The sequence below is a fragment of the Lissotriton vulgaris genome, chromosome 5 (genome assembly GCF_964263255.1).
Source record: "Lissotriton vulgaris chromosome 5, aLisVul1.2, whole genome shotgun sequence".
Classification (NCBI taxonomy): Eukaryota; Metazoa; Chordata; class Amphibia; order Caudata; family Salamandridae; genus Lissotriton; species Lissotriton vulgaris.
Window position 1 is genome coordinate 870,891,734 of NC_141693.1, and position 23,351 is coordinate 870,915,084.

The 23,351-nt window shown below is 48.9% G+C and overlaps 1 protein-coding gene across 3 annotated transcripts in view; it reads left to right on the forward strand.

Annotated features, from left to right (window-relative positions):
- POLR3A (RNA polymerase III subunit A) overlaps positions 1–23,351 on the forward strand; it is a 319,330-nt gene that overhangs the window by 62,965 nt on the left and 233,014 nt on the right. For all 3 annotated transcript variants that reach the window (XM_086922444.1, XM_086922446.1, XM_086922445.1), the window contains exon 2: positions 2,622–2,757. In XM_086922444.1, coding sequence (XP_086778570.1) covers positions 2,622–2,757 — 136 coding nt within the window. The remainder of the gene's footprint in view (positions 1–2,621; positions 2,758–23,351) is intronic.

Below are 23,351 nucleotides of genomic sequence, written 5' to 3' on the forward strand. Positions count from 1 at the left end.
TAAGTATATGATACCCACGTATTACCCTGGCCCTGTAAGTTAACTGTCGCCATTGGACTTTAGCATTCATTTTGCCGCCCACTTCAGTGCAATGCAAGCTGGAATGCAGGCCTGCACCAGTAGCCTGCTTGTGCAGTTTCAAAATGCAAATTGGATTGGTAACAATAACACTGTTTGACAGGCCTAAACCCTCCTTAAAATATTAAGTCAACCCCAACTGGGCCTTACTGGCCATTGAGGCTGGATACATGGTTTTTCAGTAGGTCATGTAAACGTTTATTGATAAACATGTCCTCACAGTGAAAAGGTCCAGAAGGCTATTTCCCTGTTTCAGGGTTAGCTGTTTCATGGTAAACCATTGGAGCACAATATTAGCTTTCATATATGTAACCTCTGCATAGGAAACAGCTAGAGAAATTTTCCGGAGACTCTTTTTAATTGTTGAACAAAATCCAATATAATGTCGAGTTTTGTCTAACTATTACAGAAAATATACTTTAGAAAACTTACCCTTTACCTGCTGAAGCTTCTAAAGCCTTCCATTGCCTTACAGCTGTCCCCTGGCGAACAATAGGTAGGCTTCAAGGGGCAGATTTGACCTTATGAACCAAATAGAATATGCATAGGAGACTTGGAGGATCCTTTTTAACTTTAAAGTATCAAGTCCTGCTTTAATGCCACATCCTGCTTGACAGGTCTGCTTAGGTTTTTCATATGACACTTGGAGCGCACTTCAAGGTGCCTACCCAGTCACAGGCAAACATTACCTGACACTTGAATAGGGCCCTTTATTTCTCCTGCCAGTTAGTCAGGCCTCAATCACAGTGAGACTCTTAACATTATAGTGTCACAGCCTGTTTAACAGATTTGCTGAGTTTACATTTAACATTTGAGGTGCACTTCAAAGGATAACATAGTCAAAACTTTGTTTATCCACAGTTTGAAAGCTCTGTTTGACTTTTATCAGACTTCTGTCTCTGGGTTTGTTTGCTACAACAACTACCTGAAACTGGTTTTTAGTGTTAGATGTGAAAGTACACCAGGATTACCATAGTACACTCCCCATGCATACACCTAGCCCTCAGTTCAGTGTGGCCAAAGACTTCGTCTATCGTGAAAATGCCAAAAATGTGTAGAATTATCCTGGAGTATCTTTACCCCATTGGTTAGGGCATCATCACGCTTCATTCTCACCCACAAGCTTGTGTCAGGCATAAATATGGCATCTCCAGGCACCTACTTCAGAGTACTCCTGGACCTGTAAAGAGCAGAAGAAAACTGAATCTGCTGTCTGAGACCTGAGAGGAGCCCTAAAGGATTGGACCTGCTCTTACTCTTGTATTCAGAACAAAGAAGTGGCTTCCAAGGTTCATAAGGCTGACCTCCTGTTAAAGCTACAGGGGCAAAACCATCTACAAATGCATTTTCCTGCAATGCCCAGCTGATCAGTGACAACTGAATCTAGATTGGAGCTTACTGTGGCCTCTGCCTGTCACCGTACTAGTCTCAAATTGCTTCCCCTGGGGTCCGGGGAGGAGGGTTAGAATGGTACTCCTGTGATGGTTTTGGATGCAAAGGACCAAAGTCAGTAGATACAACCTTTGACCAGGATGAACCTGGTCGGTGTATCTGACCCTCGCTTCACTGCAGTCCATGTCAAATTGCACCTAGGTCCTGGGCTACCACTGCCATTATCAGCACTTTTTACTTCTAGGCGCTGTTTCTACTTAACACTTTACACAGTCCTATCTCTGGCTCCCATTATTGTTTTTTTTCATTTTGGGGTCATTTTACTTATTAAATTGTACTCCATTTTTCAAATTAATTTAAGGATTTTTATTGCTTTGCCTCATAACTTTATTACTGTTTTTGAACTGCACAAATACTTTACACATTGCCTCTGTCAAGCTTGCCTTCCTCGTGCCATAGCTACCAAGGGGTTGAGCTCAGGTTTTCTAGTGACTTTAGTTGTTCACCCTTACAAGGATTACATTTATTACTTGAAGATTATATTTATTACTTGAGGGGAGTACTTACCCTCTTCAACTAATGCCTCCATTTCATATACAACGGCAGCAGCAGTACTTGTCAGAAGCGTATGGCTATTACATTTGTAACTCTCCTGTCTGTTAAAGTTAACCACCCAAAATGGCAAATTGTAATACCTGGCATCAGCAGTGATATGAATCTGCTGTACCAACTCTTGGAAGAAGGCAGTGCCATACGTAACTGTGGGGGGAACACAGTTGTTCACTTTGCAGGAAAACCTTTCTTGACCTTCCGGAATGGGAGGCCTACTGATAAGAAAGGAGGAGGGAATCTAAAAGCACCTTTGGGGTTAATGTACTTTATCCATGGGAAGGATACTCTCCCTATTCCTCATGAAGACTGGGATGCTTGATTGCAGTTGAATATACATGGTTTTGAGGAAGGAGCGCTCAAATATGTAAGTCTAGAGGTGAGTGGAAAGTAATGGAAGAAAAGGGTAATCCAACATGTTCACCGAAGGACCAATTCCCTCTTTTGTAGCAATAACTGTCAAATATTTGATGTTCTATTAAATGGCTGTCGTAAGCTATGCAGATGTTTAGCTAATCTGACCTTGAGTTTGTCCCTTTCAGAAGCCACATCTGTTTTGGGATGAAGTCAGCAGAGCAGATGAGGCAACAGGCTCACATCCAGGTTGTGAGTAAGAATCTATACAGCCAGGACAACCACCATTCTCCTTTGCTTTATGGAGTTTTGGATCATCGTATGGTAAGGACCAAAGAGTCTTATTGTGCACTGTTGCCAAAATGTGCAGTTCTTTTTTTTTTTTAACTTGCACGCATTGATGATGAAGCCAGACCCCCTTGTCACCCCAGTAACCATGTCCTATGTATCTAAGTCTCCGCATATCATGCAAGCTGCTACAGTGTGTATTCATACCTGTCTTTGGTTGCTGTCTTGTCAACTCTGCATCTCCCTGCATGTTTTGCATGTTCAAAGGTGCAGTATTTTAGACCTACGATTTAATTTCTTTCAGTGCTTTCTGTGTGTTTTATGTAATGCAGAAGTTTGTCTAAGGAGCAAGCGCAGGGGAAGTACTAAATTCGTAATAGCAGTTCCACTTTCTCTACGTTGTAATCCTTTTATGTTACACCTTGGGCATATATCAGAATTTGGAGTGGTCGACTTCTATTGTTTCATCAAAATGAAATGAACCGTGATACACTGAGAGGCTCCTAGTGCATTCTTGTCTGTCAGCCTTCAGAAGGTCCTCCTCCCTCCAACATTTTGCTTTGATCTGTTTTTGCTGATCTTGTTTTTGTTAGGCTTAGGACTTTGTGCCCTTAACCACTGGTAAACAGTGCTACTCTACACCAATCCACTCTACGCCATTTCACCCTACTCTGCACAACTCTAGTTTAACCACTGCACTTTTCAGCACTGCAGTCTACACCACTTTACTTAAAACCAATGCATTCTACACCACTACACTCCATGCCAATCTGCCTCGCACCTCTGCACCACTGTACTCTGCACCACTGCACTCTGCACCACTGCACTCTGCACCACTATACTCTGCACCACTGAACACCATTGCACTCTGTCACTGTGATCTATGCAACTCTACATCACTGCACTCTACCACACTCTACTCTATGCAATTTACTGCACTCTACACCAGTACACTCTACACCACCACACTACTGCGCTACACACTGTACGCCACTCTACTTACTATGCATCACTCAACACTACGCCATTGTACTCTACCCTGCACCACTCCACTTCACTCTAGTCTGAAACAATCTACTCTGCCACTTCACCCTGTGCCACTGCAGACTGTGCACCTACAGACTGTGCTGCTCTTCTCCAATCTACACCAGTGCACTCTACACCACTTCAGTCTACCTTGCACCCCTCATTGCCACCGCCCTGTTTGCCACCGCCCTGTTTGCCACCGCCCTCTTTGCCACCGCCCTCTTTGCCACCACCCTCTTTGCCACCACACTCTACGCCACTCATCTACTCTGCACCACTGGACTTCACTTCACTCTCCTCTGAAACAATCTATCCTACACTACTGCACTCTACACCACTCTATTCTACTGTACGCCACGCTACGCAACTGCACACTCCTCTACTTGAATTTACACTGCGCCACGCCACTCTGTCACACCTCAAACTTCACGACGTTCAACACTCCGCAGCCAGACTGGTACTTGACATCCCCCGCTGCAGCCACATCACACAACACCTCTGGCAACTTCACTGGCTCCCAGTCAAGAAGAGAATCACTTTCAACCTCCTTACTCACTCCTATATAGCTCTACATGACGAAGGACCAGCATACCTGAACCACCACCTCACATTCTACGTACCCGCCAGACAACTCCAATCCTCCAAACTTGCCCTTGCCTCCGTCTTCCACCTCGTTACCAAGACCTGGAACACCCTGCCCCTCGACCTCAGGCAATCCCCGTCACTCACTCCATTCAGGAAGGACCTCAAGACCTGACTCTTCGAATAATCCTCCACCAAGTCCGAGCAGAAGCCCCCTCGCCCCCAGCACCTTGAGACCCTCTCAGGTGAGTAGTTGCGCTATACAAGGCCCTGATTAATTGATTGACTGCAATCTGTGCTGCGCTACACAACTCTGTTCCACTCCACACTTCGCAGCTCTGCTCTGCACCACTAAACTCTTGGCCACTGCAATCTACACCACTCCAATCTACTCTACTCTGTACCACTCCACAACACTGTACTCTATACCAATGCAGTCAACTGTGTACTACTCCACTGTACGCCAATGCACTCTACACCAACCCACTCTTTGCCACTCTAATCTACTTTGCACCACTGCACTCTACGCCACTTAACTCTATTCTACTCCACTGCACTCTACACCACCGTACTCCGCACCACTGATCTCTACTCCATTGCAATTTATCCGACACCACTCAACTCCTCTTTACTCTACTCTGCACCACTGTACTGTACTCTGCTCTTACTACTGCTCTCTGCACCACTGCAGTCTACACTACTTTACTCAAAACCAATGCACTCTACGCCACTCAACTCTATGCCAGTCTACCCTGCACCACTGCACTCTTCGCCACTATACTCTGCTCTGCAATACACCACCCTACTGCACTCTGAAGTCACTGTACTCTATGCCACTCTACACCTCTGCATACTACAACACTCTGCTCTATGCCGTTCTACTCCACTCTATGCCAGTGCACTGTACACCACCAAACTTTACACCACTCTGCTATGCATCACTCTACGCCACTGCACTCTAGTCTGAAACAATCTACTCTGCATCACTGCATTCAATGGCAAGCCACTCCACTTTTGGCCACTGCAATCTTTGCTGCGCTAATCCACTCCTACGTTCTATGTCACTCTATTCTAGCCCACTGCACTCTACCAGTCTACTTTTCAACACTGCACTCTATTCCACTATACTTTACTCTACAAAATGCCATGCCACGACCCTCTATGCTACTCTACAGCATTGCACTCTACGTCATGGCAAGCTAGGTCAATCTATTTTGTACTCTACAACACTCTACACAGCTGCACTCGACGGCACTCTACTTGACTGCACTGTATATGCCCCTACGGCACTACACTCTATGCCACTCAACTCTGCATCACTCCACTCTATATCACTGCACTCTACGTCAATCCACTATATGCAACTCCAATCCACTCTGCAACACTGCACTTAACAACACTGCACTCGACACTGCTCTATGTCACTGCACTCTACGTAACTGCACTCTACCCAGCACCATTCTACTCTCCACCACTGTACTCGACACCACAACACTACACTCTACTCCACTATACAGTACAACCCTACTCTACTGCTCTCTATACGGCACTGCTCTACACCATCACAGCGTACATCTCTCCACTTTACGCTACTCTATTCTATTCTGCACCTTTATGCGCTACTTCACACCACTCTAAGCAAAAGCACTCTACACCAGTGCAGTCAACTCCTCTTTACTCTATACCACTGACTCCACTATGCAGCACTGCAAACTTTGCCACTAAACCCTACGCCACTCTATCCTGCAACACTGCACTGCATGCAACTGCACTATGCACCACTTTACTCTTCATTCCTTTACTCTGCATCACTACACTCTATGGCACTCTATTCTACTTTGCACCAGTGTGCTCTACGCCTTTCTACTATCATTCTACACTACTGCAGTCTACCATGCACCACTCCACTCTACCCTGTTCTACTCGAGTCCACGCCTCTTCACTCTTTTGTTGAACAATCTACTCTTCACCAGTGACTCTACACCACTCTACTCTGCTTCACTCTACGCTACTTTAGTCTATTACATGCCGCTCCTCTGTTTGCCACTCCACCTTATGCCTCTCTCTTCTACTCCCATCTACAGCCCTGGACTCTACGGGCCAGCTCTTTACAACATTCCACTCTACAATAGTCCACGCTGTGCCACTACACTCTACAACACTCTACCCACCTCTGCTCCATGCCCCTCAACTTTGACACTCTCCTTCACCCTATGACACTCCACTCAATGCCACTCTAACACTGCTCTACTCTGATGTTCTATGCAACTATCTCTGCACCACTCCATGCCACTTTACTCCACTATATATTACGACACCCTATTAAAATTCCATCAGTCCACTGTATGCTACTCTGTACCACTCTACAGCATTTCACAGCACTCTATTCCACTCTTTGCCTTTCTACTCTTCTGCATTACTCCACTCAACAACAATCTAATCTACATCACTCTACTCTTCGCCACTCTTCTCCCTCAACGCTACTCATCTCCCTCAACGCCACTCCACGTTTCTTTACTTCACTCTGCTCTCTGACACACTCTGCCACTTCACTATACAACTCTATTCAACTTTGACACTCTACGCCTTTGCACTCTATGCCATTCTACTCCCTCTCTGGCACTCCACAACACCCTATGCCACTCCAGTCTATTGCACTTCATAGCATTAGGCCACTTGAGTCCACTCCACAACACTCTACAACACGCTACTCTCCTTTATGCCACTACCTTTTAGCCATGCTGAACTGCAGCCATGCTGGTGTACAACATGGCTAAAACACCTTGTCAAAGCCTATAGCTCTTGCATCGGTGAGACCTACCAGCTTTGCTAATGCTTGTTCCCTACTGCATTTCCTGGCTTTCTCATATAGTAACATTGGGTTAACTTATTACATTTAATAAGTGATCACTTTCAATTGGGGACAGGTAGGAAAGTTTAGTTTGGTGTCTAAAGAATTGTAATTTAAAACCCTTTTTAATGGTAAAGTAGAATTTTAAATCACATTTCTCATAATGCCACTTACAAGAAAGCTGGCATTTTCTTGTCCCAACCTTTTGGTTCCTGAAGCCCGTTTCCTTGGTCATATGATTAGGTGTACATGGATATATAGGCAGTGAGACAAAGTAGTAAAGGTGTTGGAAGGCTGGGCCATCTCTGACTTGATGAGAAGGAGCTGTCACCTACCACTCTTTCATGTCACAAAGGCTTTGCCTGAGCACACTCACAAAAGGTTTAACACTAGTTTAGTGAGACTATGGGTGGAAATCTCCAGAACCTTCTCCTACTTCAGAGTGGGCACCAGGTATAAATAATGAACCCTCAGACCCAACTCTTCAGTACACCTCTGGACCTGTGGAATACTCAGGACTGCTGTGATGCTCTACAAGATGTACTGGAACTCTGCTGCCCGAGTCGAACGATTGGGCCTGCATCTTGATCCTAGGACCACCAGAGTGACTCCAAAGGCTAGTTGGTGGGCTTCCTCATTCAAAGCCACAGGGACAGAAAGCAGTTCAACCACCTTGAACCCAGCACCTGGACTCTCTGCTGTGAGTCTTGCCCTTAAGTGGTGCCACCCCGGTCCTGGACCCCTAGATGTAGGCCTGAAGTTGCCCTGCCAGCCCAGCTGTGCTCATATGGGCAGAACCGACGCAGCGAGACACATCTCATCACAGCTTTGCTTCGTAATTGCCGCTGTGTGATGCACCACTGAGACAGGTATTCGCATTGCAGCCCGCAGTCTCCTCGGAACCGCCCCTGTGCGACACATCCTCATCGCAGATCTTTGCATCACAAGCCCCTCATCTATGGCATCCTCAATGATGACGCAGGACTCGGCACTGAAGTCCCGCAGCTTCCTGGGAACTGCCGCTGCTCGACCCATTCTTGATTCATAAAAATTTTACACATCGCTAACCAGGATTTAAGGTACTTTTGTTAAGTGGGCATAAACTTCATCCCTGTAGCTGACCAGTGCTCCATTGCGGCAACCTTAACTTGTCACTTTGTCCCAGTCCGGTGCAACCCGATAATCGGAGTTGGCGCTGTGTGCTTTATAGGCACTATTTTCACCTAAATCTTTAAAAATTACATATTGCCCGTTTTACTGATTGGATTTATGTAGTGTTGTTTATTACATTTTTCTTAATTTTTCTAAATTGGTGTGGAATCTTTCTTGAGTTTTCACTTTATTAACGTTTGAAGTATTGCTCAAATGCTTTACACATTGCCTTTAAGTTAAGCCCAAGTGCTTTGTGCCAAGCTTCCAGAGCTTTAAGGACAATTTTATTTGAGGTTTGCTTGTGACTTCACCCTGACAGGATTGGTGGTTGAGGCATGAGAAGGGTCTTACCGCCCTTAACCAGTAACACATGGGTTTCCTTAATACAACTGGGAGCTTTGATCTATATAATTACTGAGTTGGCCACTGTATTTTTGTACTTGAAACTGCATCATGATCCCCAAGGCTCCCCACTCTCTACTGACTGAAAGTTTTTAAAAATGTTATTCTCTTCCAGGAGAGCCTCATCAATAGTCATAATAGTCATAAGCACTGAATATTCCCGCCCATGTGCGGGACCCCGGAAACAATATAAAAATATATATGTAAAAAACACATATATCTCGCTCCAAATATATGTACATACATATATCATTTTTCTTACACCAATGCAGCCCCAAAACCAAGGCTAGACAATGTAAACACTTGTATATGCACAGCAATTAGGAAGAAACAAAAAACACATTAGGCCAAATAGTCCTTGAACTTTGTGTTTTAATGAGTAAAAACACTCATAAATCCTGAAATTTTCTCATAAAAGACAATGTCAGCCATAAGCTGCATTGAAAAGTAATAACACAGAGACTGAAAGCATTTTCAGCTAGAAAACTGGCACCGTGCCTTTAAGGCAGCCATGACCCCAGGCTTCCCATCATGCCTCGGGGTGACAATTAGGTCAGTTGTTCTTTCTGGCTCCTTCTGTCAGGACCCTGGTTTAACAGCTCCCACCTTTTTTTTTTACTTTATGTCAAAAATACTTGGTGATTTTCTTCAATTTTTATATTCACTCGACGGTTTTTTGCCTTAGAGAGATAATGTTACCTTTTTTAGCTCAAAAAAGGTTAATTGTTTTGTCAAAAGGCCTTCGCTTTTTGACTCCTGCCCTTCCTGTGGGAAGAAGAAGGCTAGGACTGATACACATCCTGTGTGTATCCTGTCTCCCTGACTCGCATTCTGCAGAAACTTGTGATCACTGCACATCCTTGACAAGAAGAACTCTCAAGGACAGAGAAAGAAACAGAATTTATGGACTTTCTGACAGAGGTAGGTCTCCAGAGAGACAGAAAAAGTGGAGGACACGGTCGACGTCGAAAGAGGTCCCAACCTGCTCTCTTTCGGCGTTGAAGATTCCGACGACGATGACGAGTCAACTCCCCTCGACGGTGAATAATTCAGCGTCGAGAGTCAAGGTACCTCCGCACCCGTCAACCGGGCGACATGCAGCGTTGAGAGAGAGAGAGGTCGACGTTGGAGCATAGCAGCTCGACGTCGAGACCTCCGTCGTCGAAGCCTCAGGTCCAGTCTTCGACGTTGAAGCTGCCGTCGACGCCTAGTCATTCGGTTTCGACGTCGAGGCACCCTCCGTCGGCGACCCATCATCGACGCTCGACGTCGAGGCACCCTCCGTCGCCGCCAGGCCATCGGGGATCGCCGTCGAGCCACCCTCCGTCGTCGCCAGGCCATCATCGATCGACGTCGAGGCACCCTCCGTCGGCGTCTCACCATCGATGCTCGACGTCAAGGCATTTACCGTCGTCGACAGGGCATCGACGCTCGACGTCGAGAAATCCATTGCAGTCCAGTCGAGGGCATTCAGCATCCAAGCATCCTCCGTCGGCGCCCAGTGATCGCGCTCGGCGTCGAGAAGGCCTTCATCGACGTCACCTCACCGGCGTTCGACGTCGAGGCATGGGCTCCAGTGCAGTCTCCACAAGTTCACAGTTCCTCGGCGCAGCCTCAGCCAGTGGTGGCGCAGCACACCGAGACGTCTAATCGGCCGGCTCCGTCTTCGAGTCATGGGCCCACATCTCAGAGGTCCTCAAGATCAGCTTCAGCTGCGGAAGGTGACCAGGGCTCTCCAGTGGGCATCAGTCACGCTACCAAGAGGAAGATCACACCAGAGCATTGTGAGTCTCGCAGTCGCACAAGAACAGCGAGGGATCAAGGCTTTCTCCTACACCTCCTCCACATGGGCAAAAGGATGTAACACCTCCTGCACGCTCTCCAGTGAGAGACACCACAAAAAAGTCGCCTGCCCTCAGACTTTCACCGCGATGGTATAGACCACTACATCACTAGGCTACAGACAAGGAGACAGCATCTTGAATACAGCAGCCGATCTCTAGGCCTAGAGAATGATCACCCCCGCGCCGCACGGCCACCAGCTGCTGCGTGTGTTCCCCTCTGCCTGCCCTCTGCCTCGCCGCCGGCCTCGCTGACGCCGTGGTCGCTCCCCTCTGGTTTCCCAGTTGTTTTGCCCTAAATCTGTGCTTGTCTGTTTCTGCCGTCTGCTCGCGTATTTTGCTGTTTTTCCTTGTTTTGCCCTAAATTTGTGCTTGTCTGTTTCTGCCGTCTGCTCGCGTATTTTGCTGTTTTTCCTCGTTTTGCCCGTAATTTGTGCTTGTCTGTTTCTGCCGTCTGCTCGCGTATTTTGCTGTTTTTCCTCGTTTTGCCCGTAATTTGTGCTTGTCTGTTTCTGCCGTCTGCTCGCGTATTTTGCTGTTTTTCCTCGTTTTGCCCGTAATTTGTGCTTGTCTGTTTCTGCCGTCTGCTCGCGTATTTTGCCGTTTTTATTTGTTTTGCCCTAAATTTCTGCCTGTTAATTTCTTTGCATCCCCTGTGCCGTGTCCAGTTTCCTTCCTGATTGGCCGCCTACCTCGCCGCCCTCCGCTCTCGCTTCCCGCCACCGCCATTGGCCCCGCCCCTTTTTTTCTTCTGTTCCCTCCCCGCTCCCGCCTCCCAGCTGCTCCGCCCACCCGCGCACTTGGCCTTAAATGGCGACCGTGCGGACGCGCAGCGGTCACGCGCAGCGGGCGCGCCGATTGTGCGCCGAAGGCGCGCCAAAGGTAAGCCCGTCTACGCCCGTCCGCGACCGGATCGCGACCAGCGCCAGGACCCCTGGCCCACGAAGACCCCGACCGACCCGCCTGACGTACTCCGCCGCCACCCTCACCGCTCTCAACACCGGCCGACTCCCAGATTGCCATCAAGCCTCTCCACAACGTACCCACGGACCCTTCAGCTGCCACGCCTGCAAGTTCACCTGCATCCGGACCTGCCTCGCACCAGCACCCACCAATCCGAACACCAGCAGCACCCACCTCAAGTGCATCCTGCTCAACACCCGCTCCATCCACAGACATGCCATCGAACTCTGGAACCTCCTCGACACCACAGCTCCAGACGTTGCCTTCCTCACGGAGACCTGGATGAACGCCTCTTCAGCTCCCGACATCGCCATCGCCATCCCAGAGGGCTACAAGATCGTCCGGAGGGACCGAAACGCCAACCAGATGGGAGGAGGCATCGCCATCATCCACAGGAGCACCATCCGTCTCACGACCAGCACCGACAACTCCCTGACCACCGCCGAACACCTGCATTTCCAGATCCACACCAACCCGAACACCACCCTCAGAGGCACCCTGATCTACCGACCCCCTGGACCACGCACACAATTCAGCGAGGACATCGCCGACTTCGTCAGCCCACATGCCCTCCCCTCCACTGACTACATCCTCCTGGGAGACCTCAACTTCCATCTGGAGAACAACAACGACCGCAACACCAGCACCCTGCTCGACAACCTCACCAACCTGGGACTCAAGCAACTGGTGTCCACCCCCACCCACCTCGCCGGACACACACTCGACGCTGTCTTCTCATCCAGCAAGGACATCAACTTCAGCCACACCACAGAGCTTCAATGGACGGACCACAGCTGCGTCCACTTCACCTTCAAGAAAACAACGACCCACCACCACCAGCAACAGACCGCCCGCAGAAGCTGGAACAAGATCACAGCAGACCAGCTCGCCACCTCCCTGAGCCAGCACCCTCCTGCCAGCTCAGCGAACCCCAGCCAGGCCGCCGACAACCTCACGAAGTGGATCAGCAACTGCGCGGACGAACTCGCCCCACTGAGGACCCCGCCCAGCAGACCCGGCAGCAAGAAAGCCCCATGGTTCACCGACGAACTCAAGAGCTCCAAGAAGAACTGCCGAGCCCTCGAGAAAGTCTGGAGAAGGGAACCGACACCGGACAACAGGACCTCCTTCAAACTTGCCACCCGGAAACACCACCAGCTGATCCGCGCCGCCAAGAAAACAGCATTCAAGGACCGGTTGGACAACAACGCACACAACTGCAAGGAACTCTTCAACATCGTCAAAGAGCTTTCCAACCCCAGCGCAGGAAACAACGACATCACCCCATCGCAAGACCTCTGCAACTCCCTGGCTTCATACTTCCACAACAAGATCGCGGACATACACAACAGCTTCAACAACCAACCAACGCACACCATGACCGAACAACCACCCCCCACCACCACCCTCCACGCCTGGACCCCGATCAGCACCGAAGACACCATCCGCACGATGAACTCCATCCACTCCTGATCACCGACCGACCCCTGCCCTCACCACGTCTTCAACAAAGCCGACGCTGTCATCGCACCCCACCTGCGAGACATCATCAACACATCCCTCGACACCACCATCTTCCCCGAGAGCTGGAAACACGCCGAACTCAGCGCCCTACTCAAGAAACCAACAGCGGACCCCACCGACCTCAAGAATTACCGCCCCATCTCGCTCCTCCCGTTTCCAGCCAAAGTCATCGAGAAGACCGTCAACAAGCAGATGGCCGCTTTCCTCGAGACGAACGGATCCCTCGACCCCTCACAGTCCGGCTTCCGAGCCAACCACAGCACCGAGACCGCCCTCATCGCCGCCACCGACGACATCCGAGCCCTGATGGACAATGGAGAAACAGCGGCCCTCATCCTCCTGGACCTCTCCGCGGCATTCGACACGGTCTGCCACCGCACCCTAGTACGGCGCCTCAGCAACGTCGGAATCCAGGACAAGGCGCTGGAGTGGATCACCTCCTTCCTCGACGGGAGAACACAGAGAGTCCGCCTACCACCGTACAAGTCAGAGGCCACCGAAGTCATCTGCGGCGTCCCCCAAGGATCATCTCTGAGCCCCACCCTCTTCAACGTCTACATGAGCCCCCTCGCGGCCATCGTACGCAAACACAACCTCAGCATAATCTCCTACGCCGACGACACCCAGCTGATCCTCTCCCTGACCAACGACCCCGCCGCCGCCAGAGCCAACCTGCACGAAGGGATGAAAGAGGTAGCCGAGTGGATGACGACCAGCCGCCTGAAACTGAACTCGGACAAGACGGAGGTCCTCATCCTGGGCTCCTCTCCCTCCGCCTGGGACGACTCCTGGTGGCCTCCCGCCCTGGGCACCGCACCCAAACCGACAGACCATGCACGCAGCCTGGGCTTCATCCTGGACTCCTCCCTCTCCATGACCAGGCAAGTCAACAACGTCTCCTCGGCATGCTTCAACATCCTACGCATGCTACGGAAGATCTTCTGGTGGATCCCCACCGAGACCAGGAAGACCGTCACCCAGGCCCTCGTCACCAGCCGACTGGACTACGGCAACGCCCTCTACGCCGGGACCACCGCCAAGCTCCAGAAGAGACTCCAGCGGATCCAGAACGCCTCAGCCAGACTCATCCTCGACATCCCACGAACCAGCCACATCTCCGGACATCTGCGAGACCTTCACTGGCTCCCCGTCAACAAAAGAATCACCTTCCGCCTCCTCACCCACGCACACAAAGCCCTACACGACCAAGGCCCGAGCTACCTCAACAGCCGAGTCAACTTCTACGCTCCCAAACGCCACCTCCGATCAGCCAACCACGCCCTCGCCGCCGTCCCCCGCATCCGAAGAGCGACTACAGGAGGAAGGTCCTTCTCCCACCTGGCCGCCAAGACCTGGAACTCCCTCCCGACCGACCTGCGCCTGACCCAAGACCACCTCTCCTTCAGGAAGAAGCTGAAGACCTGGCTGTTCGAGCAGTAGCGGCTCCCCCCCCCCCCAGCGCCTTGAGACCCCACGGGTATGTAGCGCGCTTTATAAGTGTCACTGATTGATTGATTGATTGAGGCCCAGAGAAAGATCACGCTCCCCGGTTCGCCATAAGGAAAGATCACTCTCCAGGGTGCGATCCAGCAGGCGTAGATCAAGATCTAGGAGCAGAAGGGGAGAACGAAGAATTCCTACTACCTCTTCTTCTCCGACACGCTCCCATAGAGACTACTCGCCCACTTTGACGGACTCCCCTCCATCAAGGAGATCTCCGATCGATGATATCTTCACCTTTCAGGACATACTGGGTATAGGGGCTCTGAAACTGGGAGTTCCCCTAACAACTCCGCAGGTCAAGACCTCCGTGATTTTTGAAACACTACATCACAGGTCTGGACCCAAACCCCTTTTGCCGTTGGTACCTGGGATTATAGATCCAGTGATGGAGGTATTCCTCACCCCAGCAACGATCAAAGCAGCTCCGGCGAGGATCCTTAAGAAATTCAGATCTCCAGAGGAGGACCCTCTGTTTCTCAGAGCTGATCCGCCCCAGGGCTCAGTAATTATCGCGGCAGCGAAGAAGTCCAATGCGGTCTCCTCCTCCGCCACTGTACCTCCGGACAAGGACAGCAAGACACAAGACACGTGGGGAAGACGAGTCTGTAGTACGTCAGCATCTTTTCTCAAAGTTTCCAACGCGGAAGTCCTTTTGGGGTGTTACGATAGGTCCCTGTGGGATTCTCTACAAGGGTTTGTAGAGAAACTCCCTCAAGAAGACCGTAAAGACTTTGAGGAAATCCTTCTGGAAGTCAGTCAAGTCTCCAACCAGGTTATAAGTGCCGCAGCAGACGGGGCAGCCCTGGCGACGCATGGATATGCCCATGGAATATCGGCAAGAACATCATCCTGGTTGCGCCTAACGGCTTTAAAACCAGAAGCTCAGGCGCGCATATTGAACTTGCCCTTTTCAGGGACTTCGTTGTTTGGAGCGAGCACGGACGAAGAGATGCAGCGCATGAAAGCAGAGCTGGACACTCTCAAGGCGGTAGGGCTTGAGAAGAAAAAGGAGTTCAAAAAAAATATCGCTCCTACAACAAGGGCTCTTCAAAACAGCAGGTTCAAACCCCTCCCTGGCAGAAGAGTCAAGACCAGCAGGGACAGCAAAAGTTCCAGTATAGAGGAAAGCGTAATTCCAGAGGAGGAGGGAATCCACGCCAGGGCAACAATACCGGCAAAGCCCAGTCAAAGCAATGAGTCTTTCCTTCCCCCAGCGCCGTGGACTACTCCAGTGGGGGGAAGCCTTTGAAAGAGTGGCAAAACATCACAAAAGACAGATGGGCGTTGTCTACACTTCAGAATGGATACTGTCTTTGTTTCAGTCATTTGCCTCCACCAGTCCCCCCGATGGCAACATCGAATCATCAGTTGCACCTTCTGAAAAAAGATGTTGCCACTCTCCTCGAGGTCAGCCATCGAGAGAGTGCCAGTGTCTCAAAGGGGAAAAGGAGTGTACTCCCGTTATTTTCTGGTCAGAAAAAAGGGCCAAAAGGCAGAATACAGACCCATTCTGGACTTGCGAACACTCAATCTGCATGTTAAAAAGGAAAGGTTTCGGATGTTGGCGCTGCACCAAATATATCCACATCTCAGGAGGGGAGATTGGATGTGTTCGCTGGACCTTCATGATGCCTACTTTCATGTTCTGATACACCCCAGTCACAGAAGATTTCTTCGGTTCCGAGTGGGGTCCTCCCACTATCAGTTCAAAGTCCTGCCGTTTAGGTTGAAGTCCGCTCCCCGGGTGTTCACGAAGTGTGTTGCAGTGGTAGCAGCAGCTCTACGCCGCAGAGGGGGTCTTTGTATACCCATACCTGGACGATTGGCTGTTGAAAGGTCCTTCCCCAGTCAGCGTAAGAAGTCCATTCCAGACTTGCATAGAGCTCTGCAAGCGACTAGGGCTGCATGTCAACTTCGGAAAATCAGTCTCGCAGCCCACCCAGAGGATTCACTTCCTAGGAGCTCTGCTAGACTCAGAGGTAGGAAAAGGGTTTCCTTCAGAGGAGAGACAGTTTTCGATAACCCAGAAATATCAGCTGGTTCTTCGCAACAAGGCTCAGAAAGTGCGCAGGATTGCCTCCCTGCCTTGGTCGATGGCGTCATGCATCTTCCTGGTCCCGAATGCCAGACTTCGAATGCGTCCTCTTCAACAGGATCTGGAGGACAAGTGGGACCAACAATCGGCTCGCTGGGACGATCACATCACTATCTCAGACGCAGCTCGAGCTTCCATTCCATGGTGGACCAAAAAGCAAAATATGCAGGTGGGAGTCCTGTTCCATCAACCTCCCCCGTACAGACACTGATCACGGACGCTTCCCTTCTGGGCTGGGGAGCGCACATGGGTCAACTACAGGTGCAAGGTCTGTGGTCTCACAAAGAAAGTACCTATCACATCAACATGCTGGAGTTGAGAGCAATCCACCTAGCTCTCAAAGCGTTTCTTCCCTCGATTCAAGAAGCTTCACTACAAGTACAGACGGACAACACCACCACAATGTACTACTTGGGGCTGGCCAAAATCTTGTTGAACTGGGAAAGTGATTTACCTTTTGGGCGCATTCCTTTGACCTCAGGCTCCTGGAATAGTTTCTCCCCGCTGTCGCTGCCTCGGTGAGCAGGCGCGATCGCCGAGTGGGGGAAAGGACTAAATCTCCCATGAGCCTCTAGTTTGGCAACGCCCACATCGCGCCGGAGACACTTAAAATCCCGCTGCCTCTTCGGCTGAGTGGGCTGGCCAAAATCTTGTTGAACTGGGAAAGTGATTTACCGTTTGGGCGCATACCTTTGACCTCAGGCTCCTGGAATAGTTTCTCCCCGCTGTCGCTGCCTCGGTGAGCAGGCGCGATTGCCGAGTGGGGGAAAGGACTACATCTCCCATGATCCTCTAGTTTGGCAACGCCCACATCGCGCCCGGAGGCGCTTAAAATCACGCTGCCTCTCCTGCCTCGCGGGACGCGCGTGGGCGATCGCCGGGCGAAGCCCGGGCAAAGGGCGGGCCCTCTGAGGCCCTCAGAGACCGTAAGAGACTGGGCTGGCCACCCTCTTTCTTTGACTGATTTGTGATACAGTAGATTTGGTATTACATGTAGCAAGCTGCAGTATCCATAATCACTCTACCATATTGTTTGATAAGTTGCAGTTTGCGCAGTTTGTTGGTCCAGTGTTTGAATTATTTTAGTTGTTTCTGTTTAGTTAGAATTGGGTTTACCATCAAACTATTACGTACTCTCCCACGAAAGACCGGTACTCACTGATAAGAGGAGTTAACCAGCGTACGCTGGACGATTTCTTATTCAGGGTTAACACTGGGACAGACAAGGAAATCGCTCTGTTTGAACGACGGGCGGAGAGACGCCGTTCTATCGAATGTATCAAAAACAAGAGAACATCCATAGGCTCCCCAAAGCTCACGATTTACCCAATCCACAGTATTTCCCCCTGTAATTTGGGACATTGAGGCAACCCTAAAGATTAGTATCCCACTACTTTTACAAGAAAACACTCCCCCTCCAGCTGAAGTCAATGTTCTGACTATAAATGACTCCTATTTGAATTGCAGTCTGATTGCAGATGCAGAACCCTTGCCCAACACTTTGCCAACGCAAGTGGACTTACCTATCATAGCAAAGGGAGCAACAAAAACACACAGAGCCCAAGGTCCACCACCCAAAAGAAGAAAAAAGAGGGGGGACTCTCTACTTAAAAACAAGGTGATTGGTAAAAATGGGGGGACCTCTATTAAACCTACCCCCAATGCACCTGCACCTACACCATTCCCGATGGTCAAGTTAATACCCACCCAGCTAAACGATCGATCTAGTACAAATTTATTGGGTAGCATAGAGCAATTATTAAGATCGTTCACGTTGCCACTAGTTGAGAGATTAAAGGGATTAGCCAGACAAATGGAGAAGTTAGAAAAAGATTTAGGGGACATCAAAGCGGCAATTAAAGATCCCTCCAAACCTGAACTAGAGCATAATCACCTTGTACCATCGCTAAATACCGTTGCTCAGAAGGGTACCAAAACCACGTCCTTGCCCAAACCAAAACCCCGCAAAATATTACCCACTAACGCTGAAGCGATAAATAGTAAGAATAATGCCAAGAAGACACAAGAAGGGGCAATTTTAGACAAACCAGGAAATGGACCACTATTGCACCCTCCCACAAATACCTCTAAACCCATTGAGCAAGAAAAAATCGTTAGGATATTCCCAGCGAAGAAACCCAGAGTAGAGCTGCCCCCGGAAGCGGCGCCATTTGTTGCAGTCCTGACCGGGGTACCAGCACTTGTGGATGGATGTGTAGAAGACCAACGTGGGCTAAAAAATAAAGTCCTACACTGGCTGAAGGCAGAACTGCCCACTTCCACCAGATATAAACGGGGCAATACTTAACGTTAGACGTTTTAGCTTGGTTGGGGAAAAGAATTAAGGATTTAGCGGGTGACATTGTCATCATAAATTTTCAAGATGACAGTTGTTAGGTACATTGTAAATGGGTTTCCACAAAACGTAGGTAACGCCATCACTATACGTGATCAAACTTACTTTTACCCAAGAGGAATAGTTGCCCTGATACCTAACCTTAGGCCTTTGAGTTACCAACAGAACAATCATGTAACCCCCTTATTCCGCCACCAGAACCTGGGTCGTGGGTACTCTACTCAGAGACAAGATGGTTATTTTAGACCCATTCTTCACCATCAGCAGAACAACCAAGCACCCCCCCTCATACTGCCCCGGGAATTTTGGTTTTGGGCCACCCACCCAGAGGCAGGATGATTATCCTAGACCACCTCCGTTCCATCAAGGTGATTATTACTGGCCCACTTTTAACCACTTTGCAGCATTAGCGGACTTGGAGGGTGTCGACTGACTCTGTTCAGGGGATATAGCAGATAATCTTGCCGCTGAAAAGGGCCCCTGCACAACTGTAAAGTCACCCATAATCTGTAAGGTGCATGTTTCCCCCCCAAAGCTTAACTATCCCCAAAATTTGGTGCATGTTTGTGTGAACATAGATAAGGGGCAACCAGCCCACACACAAGTTCCAGGCAGGGGAGACATAAGGGGGAAGGTGGCCAATGAGGCAGTTAGAATGGTGTCTTGGAACATTGCTGGTTTGGCCGCTAAAATTAGCAACAAAGAATGGTGCCAGTATATACACCAATTCCCCATAATATGTTTACAGGAAACTTGGGCAGTTGACAACCACTCTTTACATTTACAAGGGTATAAATGTTTTTTTGTTCCAGCAATGAAATCTAGATCAGGCAGGGCAATGGGTGGGCTATCGGTATATGTGGACCTGAACCTCCCTGGCACATGGTCAACCACTAATTGTTATTCTCATGATATCCAAGAGGTGCGGCTCAAGGGTAAAGGACTTAACCTGACAATACTGAATGTGTATAATAATGTGGCGGGTGGGGGATGTTATGCTCTGATACGGGAACTGGAGTATAGACTGTGCCAAGTCCCTACCTGCAAATCCAAAACTCACACCCCAAATAGTCTAATCGCGGGGGACTTCAACTGTCATCTTTGCCCAGCCCTTCTCCCAATAGACTTGACATGGTCGCGATGCCCAAAGGACGACTGGGCCCACTTTGAGCACACTGCAGAAGGCGAGGCTTTAACACCATGCGCGCTAGCGGAATTCCGCTCGCACGCTGATATTTTGTAAAACGCACTTTACATGACGAGCTGGGCTCGTCATCAGCGTGCGAGGAGGCTACGCCATGACGAGCCCAGCTCGTCATCAGCGTCGAAGGGGTTAACAAAATTTCTAGCGAACCAGGATCTGGTCCACACCCTGGATATGGTCCATATGTTAAAGGACGAGACCCTGCCACCTACCTTCAAGGGGAGAGGATGCTCTTCGTATATCCACTACATCATCGCCTCAAGGGCCATTATAAATAGAGTCTCTAGGGTTGGCATAGAATGGAACCCGTTTAGCGACCATAACCCCCTGTTGTTGGATATACTATACCAGTCCGCCCCAATTAGGGAAAAGTTTGTAGCGGTATCCGAGAGGGCTATTGACCAGGGTAGACGCCTAAGGTGGTCTAAGATCCATGGGGAAAGGTTTTATGAATCACTCATGGAGAAGGGGAAAACATCAATTGAGGCGTGTTTAGATGAGAGAATTGAAGGGCGGCAATTACTCACAGCATTTGAACAAATAGCACACCTGGTAGATGTGTTGTTAAAGTCTAGCGCCCCAGCATAAGAGACTGGTAGCCAGCCGCGATGGTTCGACAGAGACTGCTCTAAAGCCCTGAGGGATCTCAAAGATAGTATCAAAGCAAAGCCTAGGGATGTCACTCGGGTTGCGTCCTGCAGAAAAAAATATAAAAGTGAGTTGAGCAGGAGGAAAAAGGCATTACAAGCAGAAGGTTTGGCAGGCCTTAGAGAAGCTGGGGAAAAGAGGGACATGACCGAATTCTGGAAAATAATTAATAGACCCACATTCCAGGATGATACAGTCCCTAAATTAGGAACGAACATCACGCCCGATATGTGGATCACTCACTATAGGGGTCTATATAACCATGAAACAGATACCCAGTATGAAAAAGGGAATACAGACCTAGGTCAGCTTGTAGTTTTTTCCTTAAAGGAAATCAAGGTCGGGATCGAGGGACTACCAAAAAATAAAGCACCAGGCCCGGATGGAATCCCGCCTGACCTGTTCCTTAGTTCAGTGGAATTATGGGCCCCTATAATGACGAGAGTCAATAATACTACAATCCGCTGTGGCTTACCGCCCTCATGGTCTACTGCCACCATCGTCCCCATTTTTAAAAAGGGTAACAGGGACGACCCACAATGCTATCTCCCCATTTCCCTAATCGATGTATCCGCTAAAATCTTGGGAAGGGGGATACTCAACCGGTTGTCTGAGTGGACTGAAGTAAATAACATCATCTCAGACGCACAGTATGGCTTTAGGATGGGTCGTTCTACGAGCGACCAATGCTTGAACCTTTATATGATAGCAGCCAAATACACTATGGCCAGTGATGAATCCCTTTACTTGGGGTTTATGGATCTGGCAGCTGCCTTTGATCATGTTAACAGAGGTAAGCTCTGGAACATGACTAGTATGGGGATAGAGGTTGGACTCATTAACATATTAAGGAAATTGCACAGTAATACATCAGCACAAGTTAGGTATAATATGCAGGGTGGATGCACAGACTCCTTCCAATGTAATAGTGGGGTCCGTCAGGGTTGCATCCTGGCGCCTTTTTTATTTTCTCTTTATATTAATAATCTCGAACAGCACCTCTTACAGTTGGGATCAGACTGTCCACGAGTAGGGACGTGTCATGTTCCTGTGTTACTTTACGCAGATGACGCAGTCCTCCTCGGGCGCACATCAAAGAGTTTACAGATTTTAATTGATGGTTTTGTCTCTTTTATGGGTTCATTAGACCTTTATGTTAACTTGGGCAAATCCTATGTTTTAACTGTTGGTAAAAAACCCTCTAACAAATGTATCTTTACAATAGGGAGTCATAAGATTGAGAAGGTCAAGTCATTCTCACATTTTGGCGTTTTGTTTGATTGGTTATTAAAATTTAACGCCCTGATAGAGGATCTTTATTGTTAAAATGATTGCCGCCAATGGGGCAATAGCTGGTTATGGCCGAAGGCTGGGGAGCTGGTGCCCCGAACAGGTGATGATCCTATACAACTCAGTATGTTGCTCTAAAGTTACCTATGGGGCAGAGGTGTGGGGCTTTGCTAACGTTTGCCAACTGCAGCGGGAAGAGAATAAACACCTACGATCCGTCCTGAAAGCCCCACACAGTGTAACAGCTGCAATAGCACATAGGGAGTTAGGGATCCCCTACCTTGAAGATTCGATTAAGGTTAGGCCAATTTTAGCCTCGCTTAAGCTCTGGATAAATCAAGAGGCGAGCCTTAGCAGGGAAATACTGAAGGACTGCTTGGGCAGAGAAAAATGGTCTCGAATCCCGTGGCTCAGCTATGTAAAATCTGTATTGGTAACTCTGGGTCTAGGGAATCTTTTTATTAACCCGACAGCGATCATCCCCCAGCACAAGACAATTGTTAAAAAAGCGTTTTTTGCACACAAAGCCACACAAAGAATAGAACAAGAAAGGGCTAAAATTACGGTGTGTGCATACAACCTTGTAAAGACCACAGAAGGAATGGAACCCTATCTATATCTGTTACACAACGCACAGGAAAGGTTTTTAATGACCCGTTTTGAGCTCAATTTTTTACCTTATTTATTGGGATCACCATTAGGGTACTCACCCACTATTGAGCAGAAGGGAACCTGCGGCTGCGACAATAGGTCTCCGCAGAATTCCCTTCATTTTGTATTGATATGCCCGTTTTATTCTGAACCCAGACGTAGATTCTTGGTAGATATTTTTAAAAAATCAAATATTAAATGTGCAAAAGAGGCCTTGATTTTTTTACAACGGGCGTCGGACCCCCTTACATTGTGCTGTATTATTAATTTTATCAAAGTAGCTGTCCGATTAAGAGCAACTAGAGGGGGGGGGGGGGGGGGGGGGGAATCATGAGAATTCTGTGATTGTTTTTAATGGATCATAATGTTTTATTTAATTCACTGGGATCTTGCTGTTGAACTTACATCAGGTTACATGTTAATTTGACTGTTTGTTTTTTAAAAGAAATGTACTTAATGTATAATGATTGTTTGTACTTTTATGGTGATTTTTAATCATCGAATAAAGAACCCAAATGAATGAAATGAATACTACTTGAACA